At 53.0% G+C, this 20,956-nt stretch overlaps 1 protein-coding gene across 1 annotated transcript in view; it reads right to left on the bottom strand.

Moving 5' to 3' along the window:
• Atg4b (autophagy related 4B, cysteine peptidase) overlaps positions 1–18,956 on the bottom strand; it is a 22,426-nt gene extending 3,470 nt beyond the window's left edge. The window contains exons 1-9 of the mRNA XM_013033669.1: positions 18,856–18,956; positions 18,677–18,748; positions 14,015–14,113; positions 12,868–12,969; positions 12,524–12,596; positions 11,568–11,647; positions 6,704–6,897; positions 2,855–2,933; positions 2,401–2,546 (exon numbers count right to left, since the gene is read on the bottom strand). Coding sequence (XP_012889123.1) covers positions 2,401–2,546; positions 2,855–2,933; positions 6,704–6,897; positions 11,568–11,647; positions 12,524–12,596; positions 12,868–12,969; positions 14,015–14,075 — 735 coding nt within the window. The 5' untranslated portion in view covers positions 14,076–14,113; positions 18,677–18,748; positions 18,856–18,956. The remainder of the gene's footprint in view (positions 1–2,400; positions 2,547–2,854; positions 2,934–6,703; positions 6,898–11,567; positions 11,648–12,523; positions 12,597–12,867; positions 12,970–14,014; positions 14,114–18,676; positions 18,749–18,855) is intronic.
• Between the last annotated feature and the right edge of the window lie 2,000 nt (positions 18,957–20,956).

Here is a 20,956-nt window from a genome sequence, read left to right on the forward strand (position 1 = left end):
GCTCTGCACCCACGCTCCACGACACAGCCCGCCTTCCACACGCTCTGCACCCACGCTCCACGACACAGCCCGCCTTCCACACGCTCTGCACGCACACTCCACGACACAGCCCGCCTTCCACATGCTCTGCACCCACGCTCCACGACACAGCCCGCCTTCCACACGCTCTGCACCCACACTCCACGACACGGCCTTCCACACGCTCTGCACCCACACTCCACGACACAGCCGCCTTCCACACGCTCTGCACGCACGCTCCACGACACAGCCTTCCACACGCTCTGCACCCACGCTCCACGACACAGCCCGCCTTCCACACGCTCTGCACCCACGCTCCACGACACGGCCTTCCACACGCTCTGCACACACGCTCCACTCCCAGCTTTTTGCTGCTTAAAGGAGATAAGAGTCTCATGGACTTGTCTGCCTAGGCTGGCGCTGAGCTGCGGTCCTCAGGTCTCAGCCTCCCGAGTAACTAGGATGACAGAGGTGAGCCATCAGCATTCATGTCCATTTTTTTTAAGCCTCAGTTGATTTTCTGAGAACGACAAAGGCTTTGAAGACTCATCAGGGCAAAGCAGAGAGACTACTCCCTCTGGGCATGTAGCAAGGAGCAGCAGCAAAGACAAGGCAGCAGTTCAAAGTGGGTCTGAGCTCAGAGGTGATCTGATGTGGGGACACTCAACGTTACACCCGCCAGATTTACAGATGCTTACATGGAAAAACAGACAAAACACAGACTGAAAAAAATGCCTGACACGGGGACAGCTCAACCTGGGTGCTCTTGTTGTTGTTGTTGGTCCTGGGGCCTGAACTCTGGGCCTGGGCGCTGTCCCTCAGCTCTTCAGCTCAAGGCTAGCGCTCTACCACTTGAGCCACAGCACCACTTCCGGGTTTTTTTCTGGTAGGTTATTGAAGGTAAGAGTCTCAAGGACTTTCCGGCCTGGGCTGGCTTTGAACCACAATCTTCAGATCTCAGCCTCCTGAGTAGCTAGGATTACAGACAGGAGCCACTGGTGCCCGGCTCCTGGGTGCTCTCTCCTACTCCAAAGGCCTTGTCTGCTCTACACACTTCATTATGGACATGCTTAAGTACAGACACAGAGACTGAAGACAGAAGGCCCATCTCTTTAAGTCGCTACTCCTATTCTGCCTGTGGTGGGAGCAGCGGGTGTAGAACTGGCCTGCTGGCGCTGAGCACCGTTGGGTGGCTGGTGGTCCACTTACTGAACCAGCCACTGTGAGTTACTGAGACGCACTGGCGGTGACAGGGATACTTAATTTTAGAGGAAGGACTCACAGTGGGTTCTGATGAAAGTCCAGCTCGCCCACCCGGTTCCCAACCCTCCCCAGCGATCGGGGAGGAGTGAGCAAAAGTGTTTGCTCAGGGTGGTGTCTGTGGCTGTGCCATGTCAAAGTGACCTGCCCCATTCTCCACTACCGGAACAGTCCACGTGGTGGATCCCACAGTGCAGGCCGGGCACTGCTACTGTTTTCCACTCTTATTCTACTTCCCCAAGGACATTTTGGGAGTACGCGGGTTTGCATACAACAACCAACACTGACGACACCATCCAAAAGGGAGAAGACTCTCATTCTGAGGAACCAGGTCCCAGAAACACTACATAAAACAACAGGAGACACATGCTTCAACAGACCACCATGTACTAGTGTGCGAAGTGGAGAAACACACCCTCATGCTTACAGGACACATCCAGGTTCACACTCGCGCTCTGGCCCAAACGAAGGCCAGGGGGCCACCTGGGTGGTCTCTGGGTTAGACCTAAGGATGAGGGTTACTGTTCATATGTCCAAGGCCTTGGGCTTTCCAACCACATGAACAAGAAACTGAAATATTGGAAAAACAAAACTCAAGTTTTTCCTTTTTTTCTCACAAAGGATTTGTCATAAAATGACTCAAAACAGATGCTTAGCTGGGTTGCTGTGGCTTACTCCTGAAATCCCATTCAGGAGACTGAGGTCAATGCCAGCTGGGGCAGTCAAGTCCAATTAACCACCCAAAAGGCAGACGTGGAGGTGCGGCTCACGTGGTGCAGCATCAGCCTTGAGCCATGCAAGAGCAAGAGGCAGCCGGACACCGGTGGCTCACACCTGTCATCCTACGCAGGAGGCTGAGATCTGAGGACCACAGTTCAAAGCCAGCCCCGACAGGAAAGTCCCTGAGTCGCTTATCTCCAAATAACCACCAGAGAACCAAAAGTGGCACTGTGGCTCAAGTGATCGAGCGCTCGCCTTGAGCTGAAGAGGTCAGGGACAGCGCCCAGGCCCGGACTTCAAGCCCCACGACCAAAAAAAAAAAAAGAAAGAAAAGGAGAAAGAGCATGAGGCAGCGGGTGCTCAGGCCCCAGTGCCCCACCACAAAGGCAGCTGCTCAGGTACCACGGCAATGGAAGGGTCGAGCTCCCCGATGCCCATCCTGCAGGGAGGGAGCTGGCAGTGGAAGCTCTCGTCTGGGATGCAGCAGCCGTCGCTCGGCTCCACCGCAGGCTGCGTCGTGTGGGGGTCCAGGTAGATCAGCTCCTCACCTGACAAGGACGATGCACAAGTCAGAGGGACAAGGGGGGAGCAGGCAAAGGCTACCTGCCACGCCGGTCAGCCTGACAAACCAAGCTGAGGGCTGCAGCAGGCAGAGGACGGGGCAGGGGCTGGAAGATGCGCAGGGCCCGGCAGCCAGCCGGTCTGGATGTCAGGAGGGGCCCCTCACAGAAGAAGCCACGGGCTGTCCACCAGGGCCCTACGTGATTACATCACAGCAGGTGTGAGGGGCGGGGGGAGAGCCCACGTACAGCCGGAACTGCGGTGGAACGTCACCCGGCGGGCAGGCCAGACTCACCCATGTAGCCAATGAAGTAGTGGGCACTGTTGGGCTTCCCTCCGATGACACCCAGGGACTGGGGCATCATGAAACAGTGCTGTGGAAGAGAGGGGGCTGCTGAGCACAGCACGGAAGACACCTCTGGGCAGGCACAGACATCCCACCCCACCCCACCACGGAAAAACAAACCCAGAGCCATTAGTCTAGAGAGCTCCGCCATATTCCCACAGGCTCAGGGAAAGAGAGCGAGGGCCTAGAGAGGCCTAGAGAGGGCAGAGGAGGCCTGGCCAGGATACAGATCGGAGCCAGGGGGTAGGAGAAATGGACACAGGCAAGTCAGGTGAGGGGTGGGCAAGGAGAAATGGGTTTCAGCCTTTAGAAAGAATATATGTCACTTGCAGGGAAGTGGACAGGCCTAGAACAAATCACACAGGTGTGGTAAGCCAAGCTCAGAGACAAGCAGGACACGTTCTCATTCACATGTGAAAGCTAAACCCAGTACATGGGGACAAGCTCTGGGCATTCACAGACAGGGAGACCAAAGGAGGATGCGCTGGAGAGAGAGAGGAACACAGACAGGGAGACCAAAGGATGCGCGGGAGCGAGAGAGAGAGGAACACAGACAGGGAGACCAAAGGAGGATGCGCGGGAGAGAGAGAGGAACACAGACAGGGAGACCAAAGGATGTGCGGGAGCGAGAGAGAGAGGAACACAGACAGGGAGACCAAAGGAGGATGCGGGAGAGAGAGAAACACAGACAGGGAGACCAAAGGATGATGCGGGGGACAGAGAGAGGAACACAGACAGGGAGACCAAAGGAGGATGCTTGGGAGAGAGAGAGAGGAACACAGACAGGGAGACCAAAGGAGGATGCGCGGGAGAGAGAGAGGAACACAGACAGGGAGACCAAAGGAGGATGCGCGGGAGAGAGAGAGAGGAACACAGACAGGGAGACCAAAGGATGCGCTGGAGAGAGAGAGAGGAACACAGACAGGGAGACCAAAGGAGGATGCGCTGGAGAGAGAGAGGAACACAGATAGGGAGACCAAAGGAGGGTGCGGGAGAGAGAGAGGAACACAGACAGGGAGACCAAAGGAGGATGCGCGGGAGAGAGAGAGAGGAACACAGACAGGGAGACCAAAGGAGGATGCGCGGGAGAGAGAGAGAGGAACACAGACAGGGAGACCAAAGGAGGATGCGCGGGAGAGAGAGAGAGGAACACAGACAGGGAGACCAAAGGATGATGCGCGGGAGAGAGAGAGAGGAACACAGACAGGGAGACCAAAGGAGGATGCGCGGGAGAGAGAGAGAGGAACACAGACAGGGAGACCAAAGGAGGATGCGCGGGAAGAGAGAGAGGAACACAGACAGGGAGACCAAAGGATGCGCGGGAGAGAGAGAGGAACACAGACAGGGAGACCAAAGGAGGATGCGCGGGAGAGAGAGAGAGGAACACAGACAGGGAGACCAAAGGATGATGCGCGGGAGAGAGAGAGAGGAACACAGACAGGGAGACCAAAGGAGGATGCGCGGGAGAGAGAGAGAGGAACACAGACAGGGAGACCAAAGGAAGATGCGCGGGAGAGAGAGAGAGGAACACAGACAGGGAGACCAAAGGATGATGCGCGGGAGAGAGAGAGAGGAACACAGACAGGGAGACCAAAGGAGGATGCGGGAGAGAGAGAGGAACACAGACAGGGAGACCAAAGGAGGATGCGGGAGAGAGAGAGGAACACAGACGGAGACCAAAGGAGGATGCTCGGGAGAGAGAGAGAGAGGAACACAGACAGGGAGACCAAAGGATGATGCGGGAGAGAGAGAGGAACACAGACAGGGAGACCAAAGGATGCGCGGGAGAGAGAGTGCGCTGGAGAGAGAGAGGAACACAACAGGGAGACCAAAGGAGGATGCGGGAGAGAGAGAGGAACACAGACAGGGAGACCAAAGGAGGATGCGCGGGAGAGAGAGAGAGGAACACAGACAAGGAGACCAAAGGAGGATGCGGGAGAGAGAGAGGAACACAGACAGGGAGACCAAAGGATGATGTGAGAGAGAGAGAGAGGAACACAGACAGGGAGACCAAAGGATGATGTGAGAGAGAGAGAGAGGAACACAGACAGGGAGACCAAAGGAGGATGTGCGGGAGAGAGAGAGGAACACAGACAGGGAGACCAAAGGAGGATGCGGGAGAGAGAGAGGAACACAGACAGGGAGACCAAAGGAGGATGCGCGGGAGAGAGAGAGAGAGGAACACAGACAAGGAGACCAAAGGATGATGCGCGGGAGAGAGAGAGAGAGGAACACAGACAAGGAGATCAAAGGAGGATGCGCGGGAGAGAGAGAGAGGAACACAGACAGGGAGACCAAAGGATGCGCGGGAGAGAGAGAGGAACACAGACAGGGAGACCAAAGGATGTGCGGGAGAGAGAGAGGAACACAGACAGGGAGACCAAAGGAGGGTGCGGGAGAGAGAGAGGAACACAGACAGGGAGACCAAAGGAGGGTGCGGGAGAGAGAGAGGAACACAGACAGGGAGACCAAAGGATGCGCGGGAGAGAGAGAGGAACACAGACAGGGAGACCAAAGGATGTGTGGGAGAGGAACACAAGGCTTGCAGGGGCCGGGCGCAGCTGACCCTATAAAATAGTATTGATAGAAACAAGAGGCTTTTTCCTTTGTTGCTGTTTGTTTTCATCTCGTGTCAGTCTTTAGGAGGGCAAAGGGGGGCCACAGAAACGAAAGTGAACAAATGCAGCAGTGGTACTCAATGGACACTGTTCAAATGAATTGTACGACTGTGGGTGAGACGGGTTGACAGTGTGCAACAAGAAATGGACTCATCAGCTGACTTATGGGGTTGTGACCCCTCTGTATGTCAGCTTTATAACCCCAAAAAAAATTCAAACAAGGGGAGCTGACACTGAGACTACAGCAGAGAGCAGTCAGAGAGCCAGAGGAAGAAAAGACCAAGACAAGAAACCCTGTCTGAGGGGAACACTGGGGGGAGGGGGAGGGGTGTGTGCACGCACGGGCATGTGCCAGTACCGGGCTGGCACTCAGGGCCTGGGCGCTGTCCCTTAGCTTTCTTGCTCATCAAGGCCAACACCAGTACGTGAGCCACAGCTCATTTCCAGCTTTTGGCTGGTTAACTGGAGATGAGTCTCACAGACTTTGCTGCCCAGGACGGCTCTGAGCCTCAATCATCAGATCTGTCTCCTAGAGAATGACAGGTGTGAGCCACCAGCGTACGACAAGTAAATTGTATTATTATTTTGGCCAGTCCCGGGACTTGAGTTTTCATCCTGGGCACTGTCCCTGAGCTTCTTTTGCTCAAGGCTAGCACTCTACCACTTGAGTCACAGCGCCAGTTCCAGTTTTCTGGTGGGTAATTAGCAACAGATAAGAGTCTCACAGCCTTTCCTGCCAGGCCTGGCTTTACACTGTGACCCTCAGATCTCAACATCCTGATTACAGGGATGAAACACGGCACACACAACGTTTAACAAAGTTTAAAGATGGTTAACAAAAGGCAATGTTTCCACTCCGTATTTTGAATCAACTGAAGCTCCAAAGGCTTTGCCTGTTGCTTCTGGGGTGCAGATGGTGATGTCAGCATCACACAGGGAGGAGCGCCCCCAGTGGGCCCGTGGGCCTTCGCCCTCCTCAGACACCTGGGAGGCTCAGCAGGCCTTGAATGTCAGGCTCCTGCACTGAGGACACCTTATAAGTTCTTCATGTTCCAATTCTCAAAAACCTTGTTTTATTTAATGTCTCTCCTGCCTCTCTTGACCAATGGCTGCTTCCCAGGGGCTGCTGACCACAGGCTGGGAGGAGGTGCTTGGGGCCACAGCCACGCTCAAGACCCACCTTCAGCGTCTCCACGTAGGCCTCGTTGATGTCTGTGAGGCCCAGGCGCAGGGGGATCAGCAGCACGAGTGGTCTCCAGGGCGACGGCCGGGGAGCGGCCTCGGCCTCCGCAGGAAAGCCGTTACAGTGCCGCTCGGAATCCGCAGGGAGTGCAGCAGCCCCGGCACTGGGAAGACCAGCCCTGCACAATCTTCCTGGACAAAAAGATGGAATTTTCACAGGCCAAGCAGTGGCGGGAAGGGCTCCCCAAGGAGCAAGCACATCACCATGGCACCATCAAGAAAGGTAGCAGAAAGCAAGTGTTTAAAACATAAGTCAACCAGGAAAACAAAATTTCTCCAGAATCCTGCCACTCAGAGAACATTCAACTTAAAAAAATTATTGAGAAATAAAGCACATAACACCAATTAGTGCAAGAAAAATATCATGTGCACTTTAGAGACAAAGTAAGGACCCAGCCTAACAAGAGCCACTTACCCACCCTCCTCAGCAAGGAGGGCGTCAAAGAACAGCTTTTGCTCTACCCTTAGGTCTGCTATCTGAACGCACTGGGCACACCTTCAACAAGTACATGAACTAGGGGTGTGGGTGTGGGCGGGAGACAGTCCAGCCTACCACACCGTCCACACGCTCAGGAGCCAGGGTCTGCGGCAGGGGGGAGGCAGGGAGCACAGGAGGAGCTGGGGGCACTTCGCCGACGGGAGACACCAGCCCGTGATCAGCAAACAAAATCAGACTCTCAAAGACAGGGCCCGACGAAAGGGAGCACCAAACCAACAGGGAGAAGTAACACAGCGGTTAAAAAGAAGAACCCAGGAATCCAAGGGTGATTTAAAATAGAGGGAGGGCTGGGAAGGTGGCTCAGTGGTGGAGCGCTTGCCTTGCATGCCTGAGGCTCTGGCTGGGAAGGTGGCTCAGTGGTAGAGCGCTAGCCATGAGCTGAAGAGCTGAGGGAGAGCGCCCAGGCCCAGCCTCCATGACCAACAAAAAAATAAAATAAAATAAAGGGAAGAGGTAAAAGGAAAGTGGGAGTTCCTTCTCAAGAATGTCAATCAATAAACCTGTCAGGAAAACCACCCTTTCCAGTCATTAAGTTCACCAACACATTAGGGACCAACCTCAGATTTTTTGTTTTAATTATAAGAGGAAAGTGTACAGTTCCCCAGCAGACCAAAGGACACACACAGAGACAGGCCTCTGACAGGTGGCCGAGGACAGAGTGCCACTCAGTGGCAGGGAACGTCAGAACATTTAACCTAGAGCAAATCAAATCCCAAGGAAACACCCAAGACCAGTGTGAGGGAGTTTAACTGAACGGGATTCCTTTTTCTTTATTTTTTTGGTACCAGTACCAAGGCTTGAGCTCAGGACCTCATGGTCTCGGATTTCTTGTGCACTGCTGGTTGCTCTAATACTTGAACCACACTTCCAGTCCAGCACTGTGCTGGTATACGGTACACTTTCCTGTCTTCCAAATTCACTGCCTAGGCTGGTTTATGGCTCCATCCTCCGGGTTTCAGCCTCCTCGGTTGCTAGGTTAATAGGAACCCAGTTTGACCTCGACTCTTAAAAATGAGTCTCAAGGGGCTGGGAAGGTGGCTCAGTGGTAGAGTGCTTGTCTTGCATGCATGAGGCCCTGGGTTCAATTCCTCAGTACCACATAAACAAAAAGAAAAAAAGCCAGAAGTGGCGCTGTGGCTCAAATGGTAGAGCGCTAGCCTTGAGCTGAAGAGCTGAGGGACAGCGCCTAGGCCCAGAGTTCAGGCCCCACGACCGGACCAAAAAAAAAAAAAATGAGTCTCAAGCTGGGCACTGTGGCTCAGGCCTGTAATCCTAGCTACTCAGGAGGCTGAGATCTGAGGATCATGGTTCAAAGCCAGCCTGGGAAGGAAAGTCCATAAGACTTATCTCCAATTACCCACCAGAAAACCGGAAGTGGTGCTGTGGCTCAAGTGATAGAGCGCTCACTTTGATCTGAAGAGCTCAGAGACAGCATAGTGCAAGCCACATGACAACCAAAAAGAAGTCTCACAGACTTTCCTGTCTGGGCTGGCTTTGAACCACAATCCTTAGATCTCAGCCTCCTGAGTAGCTAGGATTACAGGCACAAGCCACTGGCACCTGGCTCCTTCTAATTCTTTTTTTTTTTTTTTTTTGTCGGTCATGGGGCTTGAACCCTGGGCCTGGGCGCTGTCCCTCAGCTCTTCAGCTCAAGGCTAGCGCTCTACCACTTGAGCCACAGCGCAACCTCTGGCTTTTTCTGCTTATGTGGTGCTGAGGAATGGAACCCAGGGCCTCATGCATACAAGGCAAGCGCTCTACCACTGAGCCACCTTCCCAGCCCTCCTTTTAATTCTTAACATAGAGTTCCCACTCTCCATTAATGAAAAAACCTAGGTTGATCCCCGTGGATACCTGCCCGCCTCCTGATGCTGGGCCTTTCCCTCAGAACTGAGTGTTTCCTGCGACATCTTGCAGGGCCGGGGAGGCCAGGGCAGGACCTGGCTTAGGGTTAACTATGTCATTGGGTGTTGTGGATGTTCTATTCTTGCAACTCAGAAACAGCATGGGGGACATGTATCTTTCAGTATTTCTGACTCACAAAAGTTGGGTGTTTAGCTCTAAAGACAATTCTCACCTAATTAGGGGCGCTTCCTCTTCCTCTTTGGGAAATTTCCACTGCACATATTTGGTTTTATACTTCCTCTATTCTGGTCAACTATCTCTATAAATTCAGATATCTTGGTTTTTCTCCCAGTCCTTTTCTTGGCTGTTCTGGCACTGATATTAAATTTTCTTTTCTTTTGGCTGGTTCTGGGGCTTCAACTCAGGGCCTGAGCGCTGTCCCTTAGCTTCTCTGCTCAAGGCTAGTACTTTGCCACTTGAGCCACTGCTTCACTTCCAACTATTCTGGTGATTAATTGGAGGTAAGAGTCTCCTGGGCTTTCCTGCCCAAGCTGGCTTTGAACCGCAATCCCCAGCCCTCAGCCTCCTGAGTAGATAGGAGTGCCCAGCAATTTTTAACAAACATGCAAAGAACACTGCTTCCTTCTAGTGTGTTATTTTCTCTTTCTTTTTTTCTAATTTACTTTATTGTTGTTTTAGATAGTGCTATTTCTGAGTAAGTGATAAAATCACTAACATTTCTTTCTTCATACTTTTCCTAGAAAGTTTTATAAGAAGTTTAAAGCTGGGCATTGGTGGCTCATGCCTATAATCCTAGCTACTCAGGAGGCTGAGATCTGAGGATCACGGTTCAAAGCCAGCCCAGGCAAAAAAGTCCATGAAACTCTTATCTTCAATAAGCCACCAGAAGACTGGAAGTGGGGCTGTGGCTCAAGTGGTAGAGCACTCGCCTTGAACTGAAGAGAGGAGGGACAGCACCCAGGCCCAGAGTTCAGGCCCCACGACCAACAATCAATCCATCACTCAATCAATCAATCAATAAAAAGTTCAAGAAATAAGTCAGAGAAAAAGCCCTTGCACTGGCCTCGAGAAGCCGGGAGGGGGGAAGGGATGCTTGTTCTCACAGCTGTGGGTTAAGTGCTGCTCCTTACTAGGTCAGATTCTGGCCCCTCCCACCACCACCAATACGCCCCTGAGGACGGCCAGAGGCGAGCAGTGCGCCTGAGGGGCCTGTCACTCCAGCAGGAAGTGGCCTGTGCGCCACCTGGCAGACGCCGGTGGTGGCTCACATACTCTGGCCACACAGGCAAGGTCCACTCACTTCTAGTGGGTCCAAGGCCAGCAGCTCACATCTAGAACTCCAAACTTAGAGCCGCTTTCTAAGGTATTCTTTAGAAAAGGTGCTGCTGGGCCGTGTGAGTGGATTCTGAAACACAAGAGCAGCGTGACTATGGCTGCACCTCAGGAGAGGCCCTTGCTCACCAACACCTGTGCGCACCGGGCCTGCCCTCCTTCCAGACGTCGACTGCACACCTGGTCCCCTCAGGGTGCTGACCGGCAGGCCACTTCCTTCCCTCGGTACTTCTTTCTTGAGATGAGGTAACTCACTGTGGCCCATCAGCACACACAGAGGCACTCAGCCAGAACTCCTGCCTGAGTGTAGCTGGACGCCGCTGCTTGCTTGCTTCCTTTCTTTTGTTTCCCCAGTCTTGGGCTTGAACTTGGGGCCTGGGCACTGTCCCTGATCTTGTGCTCAGGGCTGATTTCCTCCCACTTTGAGCCATAGCATCGTTTCCAACTTTTTGGTAGTTAGCTGGAGATAAGAGTCTCACAGACTTTTCTGCCCGGGCTGGCCTTAAGCCTCAAACCTCAGATCTCAGCCTCCTGAGTAGCTAGGATTACAGGTGTGAGCCACCGACAGTGGGTAAGAGTTGGTTATTTCTATTTCTTACATACTGCTTTTTATTCTCTCTCTCTCTCTTTTTTTTTTGCCAGTCCTGGCACTTGAACTCAGGGCCTGGCACTGCTCCTGAGCTTCTTTTGCTCAAGGCTAACACTCTACCACTTCAGCCACAGCGCCACTTCCAGTTCTGTGTATGTGGAACTGAGGAATTGAACCCAGGGCTTCATGCACTCTACCACGAAGCCACATTCCCAGACCGTCTCTGTCTTTCTTGACGGAGTCTTCTATGGTGCCTAGGCTGGCCTTGAACTCCTAGACTCAAGGATCCTCTAACTCAACATCCCTCGTGCCAGACTGCAGGTCTGTGCCACCGCGACCAGCCTTAGCCTGTGGATAAAGCTCAAGGGGGGGCCCGGTGTGCCAACAGAGACTGAGGCCACCAGAGGTTTCCTGTGGCCCTCCACCCTCAAGCACTGCTCTCTCTTGGGCTCAGCAGGGAAACACGTGTCACCCATAATGCCGCCTCCCTGTCAGCTGGAGCCCTGAGCCACTTACTGATCTCCTCCATCACTACAGTGTTGTCCATTGCTATGTGAACCGCCAAGGAGCTCCACGTGTCGAACACAGCAAGCTTCCTGTAGAAAGCAAGAGAACGTGCCCATGAACTTTCCGCTCCCCGGAAAAGATCAGTATTTGAACAGCTTCCCAAAGGGAAACACCAAGTCTCAGAAAGTGAAGAGCAGGTCCTACTCCACAGACAGGAAGCAAGCTGAGGATGATCGCTGCCAGCTGCCCCTCAGGAGCTGACTGCACAGAGGAGCGCTGGAAACGGAGGGGCGCCCCCCCCCAACAAGCCTGGTCAGGCCCAAGCCACCGTGTCGAGCGGCCTCACGCCTGACAGACTAGAGGCCCCACAGGGAAAGGGCCACACCGTGTGGGGTGGCAGGGACCCTGTGACAGAGAGAGGACAGCGGAACAAGGATGCTGAGGGACAGCTGCAGCTAGACATCAAGCCTGAGCCCAGCCAGCGCCCAGAGCCCCTCAGTGCTGGCTCCAAGGGCCAGTAACCACAGGAGCCGACGCCGGCCAAATGACTATGCGGAGGAGGGGAGTGACAAGTCCCTGGAAATGGCAGGAAGAGCTGCTTCAGAGACGTCCAAAGGATACATGTCCCACAGAACAACTGAGGCAGGCAAGCAAGCTCGGACCAAGCTGCAGACCCTGAGTCACGTGGCAGGGCACAGTCCCCTGTGCCCCTGAGGAGCCCAAAGCCCCCCCCCCCGGGACACACCTAACTGCCATGGCTACCACTCCACATGGGACTCTGGCAGAGGCCAGGCCCACCCTGGGCCCCAGGTGAAGGCTCCCGCTTCACCAGCACACGAGACAACTAGGCAGGGTCACCATGAGCTCCTCCTGGTCTTGTAAAGAAAGAGCCAGACCCCATGTTCCTTGTTTCCAAGGAACATGGACAGCCACCCCAGAGGGAAAAAGACAGGCTGGATACGCACTTGAGGACCTGAGCGACGGTGTTCGGCCCATACCACTGGCCTATAGACTTCCCTTCACCAACTCCCATTTGAGCTGCAGGAAACAAACCCAGATTAGCAACACATCCACCACAGACAACCCAATCCCCCACCACCTCTAACGCATGTGGTGCCAGGAAACAGTTACAGAGCGGTCTAGACAGAAGATCCGCCTGACACAGGACTGCCAATCTGGAGACAGAATCTGGTTTCCAGACTCTGTATCGGGAGAGGGGCAGCGTCTGAACTGCTGCTGGACCACGCACAGCAGCGCCCGAGGCCAGAGCGACTCCAGCTCCACAGAGAAGCCCCCAGGGAGGCCCCACCTATCTGGTGGATGGAGTAGTAGCTGTCCTTCCTGTCCAGGAAGGCGCTGAGGACGCTGAAGTAGCTGTCAGGCTGCCGCTGGCGCTGCGCCCACCTCCAATCTATGGGAAACAAACACACACAAGAGCACACTAACTCAGACAAGCCCCAAACTTCTTCCAACCTTTCTAAAGTAAAAGGCCAAATTTGGGGCTAGGAAGGTGGCTCAGTGGTAGAGCGCTTGCCTTGCATGCATGAGACCCCGGGTTCGATTCCTCAGCACCACATAAGCAGAAAAAGCTAAGTGGCACTGTGGCTCAAGTGGTAGGGGTGCTACCCTTGAGCTGAAGAGCTGAGGGACAGCGCCCAGGCCCAGGGTTCAAGCCCCATGACTGACAAAAAAAAAAAAAAGCCAAATTTGTCAGGAGCCGGTGGCTCACCCCTGTTATCCTAGCTACTCAGGAGGCTGCAATCTAAGGATCGCTGTTTGAAGCCATCCTGAGCAGAAAAGTCCCTGCGACACTTTTATCTCCAATTAACCACCCAAAACCTGGAAGTGGTGTTGTGGCTCAAAGTGATAGAGCGCTAGCTTTGAGCACAAAGAGGTTCAGGGACAGTTCCCAGGCCCTGAGTTCAAGCCCCACAACAGACACACACACACACAGCCAGATTCACCAGGATCTCAAACATACAAAACACCAACTCATCAAAACAAATCCAGACTGAAAGTAAAATACAGTTAAAGAGGAACATTTATAGATAATCTTTAAAATACAAACATTCATATAAGCACTCCAAAATCAGTTCCTCTAACCAATAAAAACCAATAGGTCGCCAGGCGCTGGTGGCTCACGCTTGTAATCCTAGCTATTGGGGAAGCTGAGATCTAAGGATTGCAGTTCGAAGTTGCCCAGGCAGGAAAGTCCGTGAGACTCTTATCTCCATAAACGACTAAAAAAGCCAGTAGTGCTGTGACTCAAGTGGTAGAGTGCCAGCCTTGAGCAAAAGCAGCTCAGGGACAGTGCCCAGACCCTGAGCTCAAACTCCAGGACTGGCACCAAAAAAACAAAACCAAAAACCCAACAGATGTCACAGGAGAAGCTTCTGAACTCTAACTGGGTTTAACCGATGGTTCCTCACCACAGCCCCCCAGTCACCGTGACTCACCTCGGCCTAAGTGTCGGCACACAAGAGCCTGGGCAAAGATCATCTGTCCGCACCGCAGCATGCAGCCCCAGCCCGTGTCTGAGGTGGGGCCTGTTCCCCCTATGACGGAGAGAGAAGCACATGCTTAACAGGGCCACCATGTCGAGTCCCGGCCGGAGTCCTGAGTCGACACCACATCAACAGCACCGACTCCTGGGTCCCTCCAAGCAGGAAAATATATGAACAAGCCAGTCATGTATGACAATGGCTACTGGCTTGGAACAATAACCCCCAAGATGAATCCAGAAAATGCAATTTTCCTTGGTTACCAATTTACCAGAAAGGAAAAAGTTCATGATGTCCAGTGTTACTGGTGTGGATGGACATGCTGCAGTGTTACTGGTGTGGATGGACGTGCTGAGTGTTACTGGTGTGGATGGACATGCTGATTGTTACTGGTGTGGATGGACGTGCTGCAGTGTTACTGGTGTGAATAGACACGCTGCAGTGTTACTGGTGTGAATGGACACGCTGCAGTGTTACTGGTGTCGATGGACATGCTGCAGTGTTATTGGTGTGGATGGACACGTGCTGCAGTGTTACTGGTGTGGATGGACGTGCTGCAGTGTTACTGGTGTGGATGGACACGTGCTGCAGTGTTACTGGTGTGGATGGACACGTTGCAGTGTTACTGGTGTGAATGGACACACTGCAGTGTGACTGGTGTGGATGGACACGCTGCAGTGTTACTGGTGTGGATGGACACGCTGCAGTGTTACTGGTGTGGATGGACACGTTGCAGTGTTACTGGTGTGAATGGACACGTGCTGCAGTGTTACTGGCGTGGATGGACACGCTGCAGTGTTACTGGTGTGGATGGACACGTGCTGCAGTGTTACTGGTGTGGATGGACACGCTGCAGTGTTACTGGTGTGGATGGACATGCTGCAGTGTGACTGGTGTGGATGGACACGCTGCAGTGTTACTGGTGTGGATGGACGTGCTGAGTGTTACTGGTGTGGATGCATGTGCTGCAGTGTTACTGGTGTGAATAGACATGCTGCAGTGTTACTGGTGTGAATGGACATGCTGCAGTGTTACTGGTGTGGATGGACACGTGCTGCAGTGTTACTGGTGTGGATGACACACTGCAGTGTTACTGGTGTGGATGGACACGTTGCAGTGTTACTGGTGTGGATGGACGTGCTGCAGTGTGACTGGTGTGGATGGACACGCTGCAGTGTTACTGGTGTGAATGGACACGCTGCAGTGTTACTGGTGTGGATGGACACGCTGCAGTGTTACTGGTGTGGATGGACGTGCTGCAGTGTTACTGGTGTGGATGGACATGCTGCAGTGTTACTGGTGTGGATGGACATGCTGCAGTGTTACTGGTGTGAATGGACATGCTGCAGTGTTACTGGTGTGGATGGACGTGCTGCAGTGTTACTGGTGTGGATGGACACGCTGCAGTGTTACTGGTGTGGATGGACACGTTGCAGTGTTACTGGTGTGAATGGACACGTGCTGCAGTGTTACTGGCGTGGATGGACACGCTGCAGTGTTACTGGTGTGGATGGACGTGCTGCAGTGTTACTGGTGTGAATGGACACGTGCTGCAGTGTTACTGGTGTGGATGGACACTCTGCAGTGTTACTGGTGTGAATAGACACGTGCTGCAGTGTTACTGGTGTGAATGGACGTGCTGCAGAGTTACTGGTGTGAATGAACATGCTGCAGTGTTACTGGTGTGGATGGACACGTTGCAGTGTTACTGGTGTGAATGGACACACTGCAGTGTGACTGGTGTGGATGGACACGCTGCAGTGTTACTGGTGTGGATGGACACGCTGCAGTGTTACTGGTGTGGATGGACACGTTGCAGTGTTACTGGTGTGAATGGACACGTGCTGCAGTGTTACTGGCGTGGATGGACACGCTGCAGTGTTACTGGTGTGGATGGACACGTGCTGCAGTGTTACTGGTGTGGATGGACACGCTGCAGTGTTACTGGTGTGGATGGACATGCTGCAGTGTGACTGGTGTGGATGGACACGCTGCAGTGTTACTGGTGTGGATGGACGTGCTGAGTGTTACTGGTGTGGATGCATGTGCTGCAGTGTTACTGGTGTGAATAGACATGCTGCAGTGTTACTGGTGTGAATGGACATGCTGCAGTGTTACTGGTGTGGATGGACACGTGCTGCAGTGTTACTGGTGTGGATGACACACTGCAGTGTTACTGGTGTGGATGGACACGTTGCAGTGTTACTGGTGTGGATGGACGTGCTGCAGTGTGACTGGTGTGGATGGACACGCTGCAGTGTTACTGGTGTGAATGGACACGCTGCAGTGTTACTGGTGTGGATGGACACGCTGCAGTGTTACTGGTGTGGATGGACGTGCTGCAGTGTTACTGGTGTGGATGGACATGCTGCAGTGTTACTGGTGTGGATGGACATGCTGCAGTGTTACTGGTGTGAATGGACATGCTGCAGTGTTACTAGTGTGGATGGACACGTGCTGCAGTGTTACTGGTGTGGATGGACATGCTGCAGTGTTACTGGTGTGGATGGATGTGCTGCAGTGTTACTGGTGTGGATGGACACGTGCTGCAGTGTTACTGGTGTGGATGGACACGCTGCAGTGTTACTGGTGTGAATGGACGTGCTGCAGTGTTACTGGTGTGGATGGACACGTGCTGCAGTGTTACTGGTGTGGACAGGGCACGCACTGCAGTGGGTACTGTAACTCTCCACACTTCCAGCACATGTGCCCTGGGCCCTGTTACTTCATGTCCACTTCTGGGATCCAGAAAGACAACATATACTCCAGTGAAAATATGTAACCAACACATGGAAAATATCCTGCTGGTCCTCGGTGAGTTCAGTAGAATGCCATGGAAGAGCTGTGATGAGGAAGAAGGATGTACACCGTGCCGGTGAGGGTACACCGTGCCGGTGAGGGTACACCGTGCCGGTGAGGGTACACCGTGCCGGTGAAGGTACACCGTGCTGGTGAAGGTACACCGTGCCGGTGAAGGTACACCATGATAGTGAGGGTACACCATGCCGGTGAGGGTACACCGTGCCAGTGAGGGTACACCGTGCCAGTGAGGGTACACCGTGCAGGTGAAGGTACACCGTGCCGGTGAAGGTACACCATGATAGTGAGGGTACACCGTGCCAGTGAGGGTACACTGTGCCGGTGAGGATATACTGCCGGTGAGGATATACTGCTGGTGAGGGTACACCGTGCTGGTGAGGGTACACTGTGCCGGTGAGGGTACACGGTGCTGGTAAGGTACACCATGCTGGTGAGGGTACACCATGCCGGTGAAGGAACACTGTGCCGGTGAGGGTACACCGTGCCGGTGAAGGTACACTGCCAGTGAGGGTATACCGTACCAGTGAGGGTACACCGTGCCAGTGAGGGTACACTGTGCCTCTTCCCTCAGTAAGAGCCCCTTCCACACAGGAGCACAGCACAGTCTGCAGGGCCCTGGAGAGAGCTTTCCTCTATCACCCTCACCTACTTCTAATCTCTGCAGAGTCACATGAGACCACCCTTGTCTCCTCCACAAGAAAGGCACCCCTCTAGTCTGACCTCCTCCAGGGACCAGGCCCATGTAAAGAACAAGCTTGGCCAAGGTGTGATACTGGAATCTATAATCTGTGGACTGAAAGTCTATCCCCAAGCTCTACCTGATGAATTACTGAACTAAACAATAACCTACAATGATGTGGATTTTATTGCTCGAGTGTTCTGGAACATGAAGCCAGTGCATCCCTTTACTTCACTGTTGGAGAAAGCATGAAAAGAAGGGAGGGTTCTGGGGCCTGGCCACAGGGACCGTATAGGGTCAGCCTGGTCCCTAATGGCCAGCCTAGGGGTCTCTGGCTCTAAGAGGCAAGGCTGAAAACAGGTCTATAGCCCCATCCAGGGGACACAAGGGCAAAAAATCACTGCGTGTGTGTGTATTTGTGCCTTTACACACCAGGCACACACTGGGGTTCAAACTCAGGACCTGAGCACTGCTCTCAGCTTTTTTCATTCAAGATCGGTATGCTACCACTTGAGCCACATCTCCACTTCTGACTATTTTTTGCTGGTGAACTAGAGATAAGAGTCTCATAGACTTTTCTGCCAAAACTGGCTTCAAACTATGATCTGCAGATTTTGGCCTCCTGAGTAGCTAGGATTATAGTGGGACCCACCAGCCCCCACAAAAATCACGTGTAAGGAATCTACTTTAATGTCTCATGAAAGCACATCATACAACCTTGCTCTTCAATCTTCCCAGTTGAGGATGAAAATTATGTGGTACTAGGGACCCAGGACACACGCTCAAATATACAACTAGAACCCAAAATCTTCTGAGGCAGCATACTGTCTTACTGTGGCCAACACTCTGCTTCTCCATGTTTAAAATGCTGTCCGGACCCTTAAGGCTGACTTTAAGCTCCAGTAGCAAGCTGTAGTTTGCTGGCAGAAAACACCACCACCCGGTTTGGAGCTGAGTTCTGCCATTACTGGGCAGGGGACCTCAGACTATTTATTTATCCAGGGTTGCTTTGGAGATAAAATGAGGTGTCTGGCATGGAGTTTAAACTGTTCAGTGTAAGGTCTCCTCCTTTCTAAAGCACGATGTTGTTGTAGACCGAAGAAAAGTGAGATGCTTACCAATGGCTGGGAAGTTTCTCCTATAGGTAAACCACAGTCTGGACGCCACGTCAGACAGGATCTCGTCCTTCTCTAGGGTTGTTTAAAAGAGGGAGACACACATGAAGTCAGACGTCATAGGAGGTTGTAGACAGCAATCGCTATCATGAGAGGCTTTCTGCAGAAGCAGAGGCCAGTACCTGTGAAAATGCTGTATTTTCTACCCAGGATCCAAACGGGCTCCGAGGTCTCAGGGAAATCCTCAAACTCGGCAAACCGGAGAGTGTCATAGGTCAGAGTGGCTGTGGAAACCAAAGCGATACATCGGACTTCCTTAATGGCATAAAATAATACCCAAGAGACCATCCACAGTGCTTCTGTAAAGACAGATTCCAATATAGATTCTTGCAACAAATAGCACACCCCATGTCAGCACTTCCAGTAGCTTTAGTGAGCAAACCTTGTGACTACACCAGACAGCCCGTGGGACAGGTCCCTGCTAAGGAGTGGGGACTGAAGTCAGATCTAAGCCAACAGAAAGACTGACAGCTGACCAGAGGAACAACAACAAATAAAGCCCTAGACTAAGGCTTTAAAGGTTACATACTCAAGGTCAACAGTAAACTGAAACCACACCCTTTGTCTCTGCAGACTAGAGGCCATAAAAACTGTGTGGAGTAAGCATTTGTGGGTAACCTACAGCTTCACGTGTGTGCAGCTGTGGTGACAAACTCAGAGCCTGGCTGAGCTTTGGGGGTTCTAGGCCACCGTCTCTTGGCTCTGGAAGGGTGGGTACTACCTCTGGGGGGCCTGGAAGCTGGACCCCTTTTGCGTAGTATGCAGAGGAGCCAAGAGGAAAACAGGCCAAAGCCTAGAACATGTCTCTATTTTGAGGCCAAAGGGCGGTGCCTCCAGCTTTCACATGTACTGCCCACATGCCAGGGGCCAGGTATCTAACCAACCTGCTCGCCAGAACAAGTACCATCTTAGCTGTTTTGCTTCAACTAAGTGAGGAAAGCCCCGAGTTCTCCTGTCCACACACTATGGCTGGAGAAATCCATGCCTGCTTGTTCTCTAAGAGAAGGTGCTGGGCAGCAGCATGGTGTGCAGCCCCAGGCCAGGAGCAGAGACACACACAGCTTCCAGGCATTCGTGGTGACGCCAGGTGGTGTCGGCCTCCCAGCTGCCTTCCTCCCACACTGGGGTTTGAACTTGGACTGGGTGATGTCCCTTAGCTTGTCAGGGTGCCTAAGCGCACCTGCTGCCGAGGTAACCATGCACACAGTGGGGGGCACTTCTGTGCTGTTCGCACTCCTCTTGGAAAGGCAGGGGCAGGTCAGTTAGGATTTAAATACCAGCTGGGTCACTCATAGGTTTTAGGAGCCTGAACCATTTGTCCAACTTCTTCTTTTTTGTCGGTCGTGGGGCTTGAACTCTGGGCCTGGGCACTATCATTCAGCTCTTCAGCTCAAGGTGAGCACTCTACCACTTGAGCCACAGCACTGCTTCCAGTTTTCTGGTGGTTTATTGGAGATAAGAGTCTCACTAAAGCTGGGTGCTGGTGGCTCACGCCTGTAATCCTAGCTACTCAGGAGGCTGAGATCTGAGGATCCTGGTTCAAAGCCAGCCTGGGCAGGAAAGTCCGTGGAACTCTTATCTCCAATAAACCACCAAAAAACCAGAAGTGGCACTGTGGCTCAAGAGGTAGAGCACTTGCCTTCAGCTGAAGAGCTGAGGGACAGCGCCCAGGCCCAGAGTTCAAGCCCCATGACAAAACAAACAAACAAACAAAAAAGAGTCTCACAGACTTTCCTGCCTGTGCTGGCTTTGAACCATGATCCTTAGATCTCAGCCTTCTGAGTAGCTAGGATTACAGGTGTGAGCCACCGGCACCTGGCCATTTGTCCAAATTCGGAGTATGGAAAATACCTTGTCCATAAAATGAGCTAATAGGGTGCTCTGCCACACATCTGTGAAGCTTCCATGAAAGATTTTCTGGGCAGTGCTCACCATCAGAGAAGGGAGCTGGGCGGGCAGTACATTTATCTTTCCTGTGCCCAGAGAGTTTAATTGTATGCAGCTACTTTCCAGTCACAGACTCGGAAGTACTGCTGACACCCCCAACCATAGAGGGAGGGTGGTCCACCCGTAGTGGGCATCAGGCGCTCTGCAGACACCCCAACCATAGAGGGAGGGGGTCCACCCATAGTGGGCATCAGGCGCTCTGCAGACACCCCAACCATAGAGGGATGGCGGTCCACCCGTAGTGGGCATCAGGCGCTCTGCAGACACCCCAACCAT

The sequence above is a fragment of the Dipodomys ordii genome, unplaced genomic scaffold, assembly GCF_000151885.1.
Source record: "Dipodomys ordii isolate 6190 unplaced genomic scaffold, Dord_2.0 Scaffold174, whole genome shotgun sequence".
Lineage (NCBI taxonomy): Eukaryota > Metazoa > Chordata > Mammalia > Rodentia > Heteromyidae > Dipodomys > Dipodomys ordii.